Genomic DNA, 13,421 nt, shown 5'->3' on the forward strand with positions numbered 1-13,421 from the left:
CCTAGTGGTGACAAATGCCAGCCTGAAAGGCTGGGGCGCACGTTGCAAGGGGAAGCATGCCCAGGGTCTATGGACACCCGAAGAGTCGGAGTGGTACATCAACCGCCTAGAGTTGAAAGCGGTGTTTCAGGCGTTCCTGGCTTTTCAAGTGACCCTGGAAGGATTGGCTGTCAGAGTGATGTCGGACAACACGACAGCAGTGGCCTACATAAATCGACAAGGCGGCACTCAGTGCAGAGCTCTAGCTGCGCAGGCCGAACAAATTTGCCGCTGGGCCGAGCTGCATCTACAGTTTCTGTCGGCAGCTCACATTGCAGGTCAGAGCAACGTGCAAACCGATTATCTAAGCAGGCATCAGATCCATCCAGCGGAGTGGGAACTTGCAGACGAAGTATTCCTGCAGATATGTGCCAAGTGGGGCAAGCCCGTGATGGATCTAATGGCAACAAGCATCAATGCCAAAGTCCCGTGCTTTTTCAGCAGACTGAGAGATCCTCGCGCGGCGGGGTTGGATGCCTTGGCTCAACCCTGGCCTCCGGGCCTACTGAATGTGCTCCCTCCGTGGCCCTTGATAGGGCACGTGCTCCTGCGGATTCGGCTGCATCCAGGAGAAGTGGTTCTCGTCGCCCCGGATTGGCCCAGGAGGCCTTGGTATGCGGACCTCCAACAGATGCTCGTAGAGGATCCCCTTCAGTTACCTCTGGTTCCCAACCTGTTGTCACAGGGTCCAGTGACCATGGAGGACGCCGGCCGATTTGGTCTTATGAGAGGGCGCAATTGAGAGACAAAGGCTATTCCAATAAAGTAATTACCACTCTCCTGCAAGCCCGCAAACGTTCCACTTCCGTGGCTTATGCCAGGATTTGGCGCCAGTTTGAAGTCTGGTGTGCTTCCAAAGAGATCACACCCCTGCGGGCTCCTGTCTCGCTGATTCTGGACTTTTTGCAGGATGGTATACAAAAAGGCTTGGCCTATAATTCCCTGCGGGTGCAAGTGGCAGCGTTGGCCTCCCTGCGTGGCAAGGTTGAAGGCGTGTCTTTAGCTGCTCATCCAGATGTGGCACGGTTTCTTAGAGGGGTGCTTCGGCGCCGTCCTCCCGTGCGTGCACCTTGTCCAGCTTGGAACCTGGGGCTAGTGCTGAAAGCCCTTCAGGGTGCTCCCTTTGAACCGCTTCAGCGTGCTTCAGAGACAGATTTGCCACTGAAGGCCATCTTTTTAGTGGCCATTACTTCGGCGAGACGGGTGTCAGAGCTCCAGGCGCTGTCCTGTAGAGACCCTTTTCTGCAATTTTCAGAGTCCGGGGTCACGGTTCGGACCGTGACTTCCTTCTTGCCTAAGATGGTTTCAGCGTTTCACCTAAACCAACCTATTTTATTGCCCTCCTTTGTCAAGGAGGAGTTTCCAGAATCTTTTGGGCAATTGCACCTGTTGGACGTGCGCAGGACTCTGCTGCAGTATCTGCGAGTTTCTAACTCTTTCAGGACCTCTGATCATCTGTTTGTTTTGCTATCAGGTCCTCGCAGAGGGTCTCCAGCGTCTAAAGCCACTATTGCCCGCTGGCTCAAAGAATCTATCTTTTCAGCTTATTTGCTTGCCGGCCGGCCTCCGCCTGATGCATTTAAGGCGCATTCCACTAGAGGAATTTCCTCTTCTTGGGCTGAAACTGGAGCACTCTCTCTTCAAGAGATTTATAGTGCAGCAACATGGGCTTCTAAGCTCTTTTGCCCGACATTACAGGCTGGATGTGGCTGCCAGGAGGGACGCACATTTTGGAGCGCAAGTGTTGGCGTGGGTTGTGACTTGTTCCCACCCTATCTAGGGATTGCTTTGATACATCCCATCTGTAATGGCTGCATCTGCTTGATGACAAGGAAGGGAAAATTAGGTTCTTACCGTGATAATTTTCTTTCCTTTAGTCATAGCAGATGCAGCCATGATCCCTCCCTGTCTGATTGCTATCTGCTGTAAATCTATTTCAGGTTCTGTTCATGTTTCCTGGAGATTCCGTCCTTGGGAGAAAGTCGGAAAGCAGTCTTCAGGATTCTTGTTCAATTAAAGGAGGATGACTTAATTCCCTCCAGTTTCATGTTTTGGAGGATGAGTTTATTCCCTCCGGGAGGATGAGTTTATTCCCTCCAGTTATGTCTCAGTGGAGGATGAGTTTATGCCCTCCGGGAGGATGTTTCATTCCCTCCATTCTGAGTTAATGCCCTTTGTTGTAGGGCCATCGTTCGCTGTGAGGAAAGCTCATGTTATTCCCATTGCGGTTTGCCATATTCTTTGGAAGCTTCAAATGCTGAAGAGAGGCAGTGGAGCAAGCTGATATGAGGCACTGAAACAAGTGTGCTCTCTATCTCCCTCTGGTTGATGGACACAACCCATCTGTAATGGCTGCATCTGCTATGACTAAAGGAAAGAAAATTATCACGGTAAGAACCTGATATTTCCCTTCTCAACCGGTGTATTGTGACACACTAGTGTGTTGCAAACATCCAGGATGTGTGTCACGGGGCTGGCAAACAAAGAACTCTGTCATCACTGTTTTTTGTTTTCTGTTTGGAAATTTTGCTTGCATCTTTCTCTCAATTGTTCTCCGTCCCCACCCTGCGAGTCCAGCACCTTTACTTCGTCCTTCCTTAGCCTCCCTCCTCTCACCCACAGCTCTTTCAAATCTCTCTTCTTTGCTGGCAGCAGAAGTGGTAGCTATAACATGCTGCCTATGCTGACCCGGAGCCTTTCTTTAGCCAGGTCCCACCCCTTTGATGCAACTTCCTGTTTACTCATGACTGAGGAGAGGCTTTGGATCATCCCGAATAGTGTGTTACTGCTACCTCTACCACTGTTGCTGCCAGCAAAAAGAGAGATTTGAAAGAGCTGTGTGTGAGAGAAGGGGAGGGGGCTAAATGAGGGCAAAGGAAAGGTGCTGGACATGTGAGGGGGAGGTGGACTGAAGAAGAGACTGAAGGGGAGGAAGGGTAGAGAGAGAAGTGCTGGACTTGTGGGGGAGCAGAGGCTAAGCAAGAAGTGCTGGACTCTTGGGGGGGGGTACAGAGTGAGAGGAGCTGGGCTCAAGGGGAAGGGGACATGGAGATTTGCTGGACTCGGGGGGGAGGAGGGGCAGAGGGAGAGGTGCTGGATTTGAAGGAGGAGGGACAGAGGGGGAGGTACTGCACTCAAAGGGAAAGGAAACTAAGAAGTGCTGAACTTGTAGGGAGGCTAAAGGAGAGGTGCTGGACCTGTGGAGTGGGGGGGGGGGGGGGATGGTGAGATGCTGGACTATGAGGGAGGGCTAGAGAGAAGGGAAGATGCCAGACTTAGGTAAGGAAGGAGAGAGTAAGTGAGAGAGAGAGAGGGATGTAGGGAAGAAATGGGGAGAGATGCTGAACCCACAGGTGTTGCAGCTACACAAACCATGATGCCGTGCTCCTTCTCAGATTATGTAGACAGCAAACTGCATTTAGGAGGTTTTCACTTCTGGTGTGCAGTTCGATACAGATGTAGAACTGAAGAAGCAGATCTCTTCCTTCCGCTACTGGGGCCCTAAATCCTGGAACGCTCTCCCGCAGCACCTTAAAGCACAAGTGGGCCACGGCCTTTTCAAGAAGCTGCTGAAAACCCACTTCTTTACTAAAAGCTACTCCCCTAGTTACTCCGCAATATGATAACCCCTCCTGATCCCCACCCTGCTCTGCCTTCTGTTGCTAGTTATATTTTTTTCTCACCGTCTTTCCTCTGTCTCCTCTGCACTGTCTTTAGCTTGTTTGTATACCTGCCTAATTTTTGTAAGCCACATTGTGCCTGCATGAGTGGGAAATGTGGGATATAAATGTACAATAAATAAATAAATATATGATATGTCACAAGACAGCAAAGATGACTCAAAAAGTAAATGATTCTCCAGATGAAAGTAAACTATTGATTGGATGGTGAACAAGACTCACACAGCTGTGTTTTTGGCCTATGAGACTGCATCAGGAGTCTATTACAAAGCAACATAACAACAAATAAGTCTAATCAAATATATAACATGAATACATAAAACAAATGTAAAGAACAAGTATCCAAAGCAAGATCAAAGAAAATTAAAGTTAGAAATGTGACACAGTAACAACATTGTAAATTCAAATGATTGAAGCAAAGAGAATGAGGGGTACACATAGAGAGCTTCTGAAGACCAGTGACTTAGCACAGTAAATGAGTCAAAACTAATAAAATAATGGGTATGCACAGAGAGCTTTGGAATCAATGTTGTCTTAATAGGGTAGTTATTATACAATAGTCACAATTACACTTTTAGAGTAATCTCCTTAAGAATGTATACAAATTATTCTATTATACAATTGCACTGTTAGAGTAATGATCTTCTTAAAAATGTATAAAAATGATATAAAAAGTATTTTAGTTAATACTTCTTTTGTCTAATAATTACCTCCACTAGTGTGTTATACAGTGAGCTTAACTTGGTATAGTTCCACCGTTATTCAATGATGCTATCACAATTAAGTAAAATCTTCTAAGAATTAAGAATTTAAAAAGATTTGCAGTAAATACCTTTTTTGTTCTAGAATTACATCCACGTATTGTGTTTATCATCGTCTGTATCTGTAACAGAAACTTGCTGTGCTGTATGCGCCGGAACAAAACAAGGCTATACAAAAAGAACTGCAGTTAGTATAGAACATGCTATTAATGGCGCCAAATGAATGTAATCAATTAGTTGATGTGACATGGTTTGGAAATGAATGTTACAATGACCCCACCATATGGATGTTTATTAAATTCTAGAGTAGTCTTAAAAAGCTATTTTAAAAAATAATAATGGTTTGGCAAATTAATTATTAACTTATACGGTGAGATGAGTGACCATTTTCAAAAGTACGAAGAGCAGTGCTATGAAAGAAAAAGTGCAGTTTTAATAAAAGAAGTGACGATATGGAATCCTTTCAAAAAATGTGACAACAGCTGCGATATAATTGTGTGTGCTGTGAACAGGTTACTGTAACCTAATCCAAGGTGTGTGGTAGAAGCGAGGCGATAGACATCATATCTCTTACCTATAATCACCTCAAAACGCGGGGTTGGACTCGTAGTCTGAAAGTACTAAACAGAATAGCCTTTTGCTGTGTTGTATTTAAAGGCGCCAAACATGACGTCAATGGTGACGTGAAAACAAATCATTACTTGACATAAAACATAAAATTAAGAAGTAAATAAAAAAATGAAGAAAGAAAACTGTATGTAAAAATCTTGATTGTTAAAAACGTAATGATTCTAAGTGTTTTGAAGTTTCAAGTGACCGTTAAAATGAATATGTATGAGTGATATTAAATGATAAGGAGTGAGCCAACCAATTTTTTGTGAAGAAATAGTTTATTTCGCTTTTGTTCTCGCACTAGATATTGATGAAATAAACGTGACAATAAGTGATGAACCCAAAGCTACCGGATAAAAATATATGTGTATAGTCAGATAATACACGTCTGTAGTAACTGACAACAAAGGAGGGTGAGGGGATGTGACCCCATGGCTGAGGAGCATTGTCATAATAAAATACTGTAGCATTGGTATAAACCATGCCCTCAGTCACACATAAAACACAGGCAAGTTTTACCAAATATAAAACAAGGATCACAAATTAGAAAGAGACAGAGAAAAATTGAACTGGGAACCCCAGTAAGTCAATTAAGTAGTACCACAACATGGGAGAACCCCCCCCCCCCCCCCCCCCCCCAGAAATTCATTCCTCTTGTACTGAACAAAACATAAATGCATCCAATATGCACATTTCCCAAAGCTAATATATTTCACCTCAAATATAAAATAAAACACATTTTTTCTACCTTAATTCTCTGGGCATTTTATTTTTTCCAAGCATATTGGACTCAGTTTCTTTTTCTGCTTTCCTGTCTTTCTTCTACTCTCTCCAGTGGGTACTGCCCATTTGTACTTTTTCCACTTTCCTCCTATCTTCATCCAGTTCCTCACTACATCTATCTCTGATATATGCTCTTTCTCTCTCTCGCTTATCTGCCCAGTTAGATTTCACCCTCTCACTCTTCAGTCCTATATGTTTCAACTTTCCATCTCTTCCTCTTTCCCCATAGCTCTCCTTGCCTGGACTCCTACTCTTTCACCCTCTCCCCCAATTACTACACTTCAACCTTCTGTATTAACCATTCTCTTCTCACCCGTCTCCTTGACAACCCCCACAGTCTCTCCCACATGGCTCCTCCATGCTTAGTATCTCCCCTCCCTCTCCCTTCTTGTACACAGCCCTTGAAGCCCAGCATCTCTTCTATCCTTCTCCCCTCACATTTTTTGTCCAGCATCTCCCTATTTCTCCCCACTCTTCTCTACAAACCCTGTGGCCCAGCATCTCCCTGTCCCCTCTCCCTTTCTCCTCCACCCCTATGGTGCAGCAATTCCCTGTCGGATCTCCCTTTCCCCTCCTACCCCTATGGTGCAGCAATTCCCTGTCCACTCTCCCCTCCCCTCCACCCCTATGGTACAGCTTCAATGTTCAGCAAGGCAGCAGCTCCAAGGGGAGCTTGGCCACAAGAAACCCAGCCTGTTTGAATGTAGTTTCTGTGTTGAGATATATAGCAATCTCACTTATTGTGTTTTACCAGTAGTAGGTGTATTGGTGTTCTAGGGCACCATGTAATATTTGTAATGCTGCCTATTCTTTGGTAAGGTTCATGTTTGAAGCTACATTTATATTAGGATTTTTTTCACGTTTTGTTTTATTTCACAATGTGCCTTGTAATGGAGAGATTTATGTTGCTATTACTCAGATGACATGAGGATCAGTATCTCTCTCTCTATATCTATCTATCTATAAAAAAAAAAAAAAAAAAAAAAAAAATATATATATATATATATATATATATATATATATATATATATATATATTTGGTGTGGTAACTTCATAAAGAAAATGTGTGAGTTCTAATACGTTTTTTGTGATGCAGAGAATGTTACATTTAATTCAAAAGAACCACCACACTGTATCAGACCAAAGGTCTGTGAGGGTCATGTATACAGTATATTGCGTATACGAGCATCATCTGCCAGGTGTGTCCTGACTGGAAAAAAGGTTGAGAACCATAGTTCTAAAAGTATGTCACAGATTTACATTTATAAATTGTTCGTATTTTACATTTACAAAATAATATTGACATTAGTATAATTAGATTTGTTTCTGTTGTACTAATTCATGGCCAGTTATCATAAAAATAGCTTGTTTGAAATGGGTCATTGATAATCAAAACCGTGGAATTTTTTGCTAGAGGGATGTGGTCAAGACATCTAGCATAGCTGGGTTTAAAAGGAGTTTGGGTAAGTTCCAGAGCACTGGTCCTCAACTCAGTCCTCGGAAGAAGCCCAGTCACTCAGGTTTTGAGAATATCTATCATGAATATACAAGAGATAAACTTGCATGCACTGCTTCTATTTTATGCAAATCTGTCTCATGCATATTCATGGAGGATATTCTGAAAAAACAGACCTGGGTTTCTTCTAAGAACTGGATTGAAAACTTCTCCTAGAGGAAAAGTCCATAAACAATTATTAGCCAAGTAGATGTCAGAAGATACAATCATCCTTGGAACCTGCAAGGTATGGATCGACTCGGGGATATGCTGGATATTTCCTATTGGCATGGATTAACTGGGATACTGGGGCTCGATGAACCTTTAGTCTGACTCAGCATAGCACATCTTATAGTCGTAGTTGCCTGTGGGGTACCGGCAAGATTTAAGTTTTAATCAGACTTTCTATCCCTCAGGTTCAAGAGTACAGAGATGCTCTGGCGAGCATTCTTATCAAAGGGAAACATGGGGTTCGCTTGCTACCTGAGCTGTACAGTGTTTCCTGCTGACAAGGTGAGCTGTAACATTAGTGATGATTCTGGATCACTTCTTAAAGGGGCTGCGGTGATATTCCCTCTGCTCTCCCTCCAAAACCCCAAGGGCCTATTGGCCCTTACCCTGGTGGGCTAGTGGGATCGTGGGTAGAAGTGATCCTCAGTTGCTCCTGCCCTTATTGGCACTGTCATTGTGCCCCAGTGCTGATCTTGTGGAACTACTGCTAGTACTCATGTTTCCTTATACAGAAACATGACTCTCTACTGCTAGTACAACAAGAATACCACTAGGGTTACCATTTGAGTGGTTGTGTTGGAAAGGCCAGGAGCGGACTGAGGATCGCTTTCTGCCCAAGATTCCATTAGACCACCAGGTGTAAGGGCCAGTAGGCCCTTGGGGTATGGAGAGGTGGGGTCATGGGGGGGGGGGGTCTTATTGAGAGAGGGAAGCTTTGTTCATGTAGGGGTCTGATCTGGGGGTTTGATCAGGCCAGGGTGTTGTGATCAGGGGGGAAGGTGCAGGTGCTACCAAGGAGGTTTGATAGTAGATGGCAGGAGCCTGGTAGAGTAGAGACTTGGAACTTCTTTGTTGTTAAAAGGTAGTTTGCATTTTGTGAAGGAAAGATCTTATTGTCTATTTAGGGAGTGAGGGAAAGGCAAAATGTGCAATAGATTGGGATTATATTGATGTGGTGTGTATGTAGTATGTATGTATGTACATATATATATATATATATTATATATATATATATATATATATATATAATATATATATATATATATATAATTTTTTTTAAACTTGTACATATATTTTAGCCTTCAGAGGCTATTTATTTATTTTTAAAACTTATACCCCACCTAATAAACTAAGTGGCTTACAATAAAACACACATAATTTAAAATGACAAGACAACAATCTCAAACATGATATGTAACAATCCTCTTTAATGACTGTTTTTGTAAGTTCAGTGTAACTATTTGGGTACCTTTTTCCCATGTCAGGGCTGGCCTGGTAGACAATAGCAGTTCTGTATGGTACTATATGGGAGACTGGACTTGAATTCCATGCTAGTATTGTGCTCCCCAAACTGAATGGAATTGTGGATGCTCTGGTAAATGTATTTATACCCTTTGGATTGGGAGATAATCTCAGTCATTGAACAGTAGCGACTCTGTGTCCAGAATCACAATTTCAAGGTTCTGGAAAGTGGTTTGATGATTGGTTGCAGCCTGAACATTGTTGCTGGTGTTGACTCAGCTAGGTAAATGGTAAATGGATATAAAATAGGAGAACCCTCCCCTCTCCCTGAATCCCACACAGATAGTCAGAAATTAAGGCTCATGGTGTTGTAGCCCAGTCTGACTGAGCTGGAATCGCAAAGATCAGGAGGAAACTGCCAGGCCTCCACCCCCCCCAGGTTTTTCTTTTTTTGTATTTCCCCATTTAACTTGTAGAGTAGAGCCACATAAATGCATTGAGCTTATTAAAATGATGCAGTTAGGTAACTAAGGTGTAGGAAGATTATTGATCCTCCTCGGCCTTAGCCTCAGGTGATGTGTTGGAGAAAGCATGTTCATTGCACATCCTTTACTTAACGAAGGTTTTGGTGACATCAGGATAGCACTTCTGCATATTTGGGAAAGGAATGTTGAGGATCATATCCACTGTCGTGAAGCTGGTAATGTATTATTTAATTCTGGCACATAAATTGGGGTTATTTAAATTTCCTGAGATATGTAGAACTGCTGAGCCATATTGAGGGGCATAATCGAAAGGGACGCGCAAGTTTTGCTGAGGACGACCTCGCAAAACGTACCGATGGAGGGGCGGGGAAATCTGTATTATCGAAACAAGATGGACGCCCATCTTTCGTTTTGATAATACGGTCGGAAACACCCAAATCTTGAAATTTAGGTCGTCCTTAGAGATGGTCGTCCCTAGACTTGGTCGTTTCTGATTTTCAGTGATAATGGAAAACCATGGACGCCCATCTCAGAAACGACCAAATGCAACCCTTTGGTCATGGGAGGAGCCAGCATTCGTAGTGCCCTGGTCCCCCTGACATGTCAGGACACCAACCGGGCACCCTAGGAGGTACTGCAGTGGACTTCATAAATTGCTCCCAGGTACATAGCTCCCTTACCTTGTGTGCTGAGCCCCCCAAATCCCCCCCAAAACCCACTACCCATAACTGTTCACCACTACCATAGCCCTAAGGGGTGAAGGGGGGCACCTACATGTGGGTACAGTGGGTTTCTGGTGGGTTTTAGAGGGCTCACATTTACCACCACAAACGTAACAGGTAGGGGGGGATGGGCCTGAGTCCACCTGCCTGGAGTGCACTGCACCCACTAAAACTGTTCTAGGGTCTTGCATATTGCTGTGATGGACCTGAGTATGATATTGAGGCTGGCAGGACATATTTTTAAAGATATTTTTTGAGGGTGGGAGGGGGTTGGTGATCACTGGGGGAGTTAAGGGGAGGTCATCTCCAATTATCTCCGGTGGTCATCTGGTCAGTTTGGGCACCTTTTTGTGCCTTGGTCGTAAGAAAAACAGGACCAGGTAAAGTCATCCAAATGCTCGTCAGGGACGCCCTTTCTTTTTCCCATTATGCCCATGTGTTAGACACACCCAAGTCCCGCCTACACTATGCCTCCAACACACCCCCAGGAACTTTGGTCATCCCCGTGACAAGAAGCAGTTGGGATGCCCAAAATCGGCTTTCAATTATACCGTTTTGGGCGACCCTGTGAGAAGGACGCCCATATTCCAATTTGTTTCGAAGAGGGGCATCCTTCTCTTTCGAAAATAAGCCTGATTGTATTATATTTAGGGGTTTTTAATTTTTCAAATAGAGTATAATTATTTTTTTCTGCTGGAAATGTTATAGTACCAGATTTTGGCAAATCAAACCATGTATTCTAGATGTAAACTTTATGGCTAGCTTCAACAGCCAAAGTACAGGAATGTCATCCTAAATTTTTAATCCGTATGTTGATATGCAACTGGATCTATACATTTCTATGTGCTACTTGCTAAAATTCCTAAATCTCCCATCACATTCTCAGTCCTCTTAAAAAACCTTTCATTTTAGGTGAATGAAGAGTATGAAAATCCTCACTCTGTTGACAGAGTGCCATTGGGTAAACTACCTCATCTGTGGGGGCAATCTCTGTACATCCTGGGATGTCTCCTGGCAGAGGTAAGAAAATCATATATTACTTAAAGTATTGTACAAGGAGAAATAAGGTTTTAACCTGCTAATTTTCTTTCCTTTAATCCCACCAGACCAGTCTAGAGTCTGTGGGTTATGCCTGTTGACCATTGGATGGAGACACAGAAAACAGCGCATCATATAGCCTTAGATGCTCAGTGTTTCAAATGACAAAGCAATGGACCATCTGTTTTCTATTTCACTTGAAGAGTTGTACTAATAATACTTATCATAGCATATTGCCATAAAAAAAAAATTAAAACTTAAACTGTTAGAGAAAACTGAACATTGATCCTGAAGAGAGTTTGTTGATAAGCGTGAAAAGATCAATTTACAGTACACTAAAGTGGCTTCATAACTGGAAAAATATGGGGGGGGGGGGGGGGGAGTGGGGAGTTCTGGACTGATCTTGTGGGACTAAAAAAGAGAAAATTAGCAGGTAAGATCTAATTTTTTTCATTCCTTAGTGTCCTCACTAACCAGTCCAGAATTTGTGGGATGTTTCAAAGCAGTTATCAAGATAGGCGGGACTCCAAAATCTCTGCCTAAATAAATAATTTCAGTCCTAAACGTGGTACATCAATCATGCCGCTACTGTAGCCAACCAATGCTTTGTGAATATAACAAAGGGCTACTTCCTGGAGAGTTGGGAATTCTGAGAAGCACTACAAGCTTTGAAAACTAAGCTTTTCTGAATTTATATATGTTCAGATTTTTGTGTTTGGTTTGATTCATAGATTCTATACTGCTCGCTTACTTGTGTGTTTCTCTCTCATTTCTTCCTAGAACATTGCTGACTTTACCTCCATCTATCCTATACAGGGGAGGAAAAAACTTCCTTTACTTTCACTTGCAGAGCTGCTTTCTGCTATAATTTGTTATATATCTATTCTCCTGCTGATTTTATAGCCCCTCCCATACCACTACTAGGCTAGCTCTCCTTATATAGGAAAACCAAAAGACAATTATCTTCAATAAACCCTCTATTGGGACAATTGTGATCATTGATATCCCTTAACATAGTACACCTCATACTTATTAATCATATTAACATGACTTTCAGTTAATACAATATTTGCTGTGCCTTAGTCCTAAGGCAAACCATCTGGTATCTTAGAGCTTGCCTCATCTGTCTCCAAATATCAGCTATGAAAGATGAAATCAACAAACTAAAGAAGGAATTGGCAGCAATTAAAGAAACATCCAGGACTACTCAATTCCCAGCTAATTTACCACCAGCACTGCCACAGAGAATAAAGCAACAGAGGAATAGATGAGTCACAATAGGCTCAGGTAAATTGTGACCTGTGTCACAGGAGCATACACCCTCCCAGTTTTTGCCCCTCTATAATTTGTTTGCTGCATTAGAGCATTATGATAATCAGAAAGAAATACTGAGGTGGAGCCTGAGGCAAGGAATGCAACTCAATCCAAAAGACTTCCCCAAAAACAATGACAAATCAGCTCAAAGCAGAAAAGTTTACTGCTAGGAGACTCCATTATAAGAGGCATTAACTTAGGATCACAGTTCAAGGGTCCCAATCTAGTGAAATGCTTCCAGGATACTCTGCTACCAGAAGTACCAACCAATACTGAATTTCGTCTGAGAAGAGAGTAAGGATTCTAATACTGATATTGTAATCCATTTGGGGACAAATGACCTGGCCAAACAATAGCAAGTTTGGCACACAGAGAGCGTTTCAGAAGCTTGGGGAGGGACTCAAATCTTTAGTTTGGACTGTGGCTTTTTCTGAAGCTGTTCCTACATATGGAAAGGGAGAGGAAAGACTACGTAAAACAGTGGAGTTCAAAAGTGGCTTGAAGCCTGGTACACAGAATAGGTTTTAGATTCATAGGAGGATGGGGCAGTATGTGGAAAAATAGCAGGCTGTACTGTAATTGATGGGTTACATCTTTCTTTGACAGGAAAAAGGGTCCTTGGGGAGAAATTCAGGCAGTATGTTTCTAGACATTTAAACTAGAGGGTGGGGGGTGACAAAAGGGAAGCAAGGGAAATTCAGAAAGTCATCCCCAGGAAAAGCATGACGGCAGTGGGGAAGGTAATGTTAATATAGAAAACCATGTAAACTCACTTAACACATGGAAAACAATGAGCACAAATGCTCCTAGCCTAAGTAAAAAGGTTCAAGATTTGCAAGCCCTGATGTTAAAGAAAACTTGGATATTGTTGTCATTACAGATACATGGTTCAATGATTGTGACCATACTGGACTATAATCTTTTTAGGAAGGATAGGGAGGGCAGAAAAGGTGGAGGCATGGCACTGTATGTGAAAAATAATAGAGCAGCAGAAATGCAGCGGACCTGAGGAAAGGAAG

At 42.9% G+C, this 13,421-nt stretch overlaps 1 protein-coding gene across 1 annotated transcript in view; it reads left to right on the forward strand.

Moving 5' to 3' along the window:
* The window catches only part of PHKA1 (phosphorylase kinase regulatory subunit alpha 1), a 434,625-nt gene that overhangs the window by 130,680 nt on the left and 290,524 nt on the right, over positions 1–13,421 (forward strand). Inside the window, 3 exon segments of the mRNA XM_030210224.1 lie at positions 7,787–7,870; positions 7,872–7,883; positions 10,963–11,070. Coding sequence (XP_030066084.1) covers positions 7,787–7,870; positions 7,872–7,883; positions 10,963–11,070 — 204 coding nt within the window.

Source organism: Microcaecilia unicolor, chromosome 7, assembly GCF_901765095.1.
Source record: "Microcaecilia unicolor chromosome 7, aMicUni1.1, whole genome shotgun sequence".
Classification (NCBI taxonomy): Eukaryota; Metazoa; Chordata; class Amphibia; order Gymnophiona; family Siphonopidae; genus Microcaecilia; species Microcaecilia unicolor.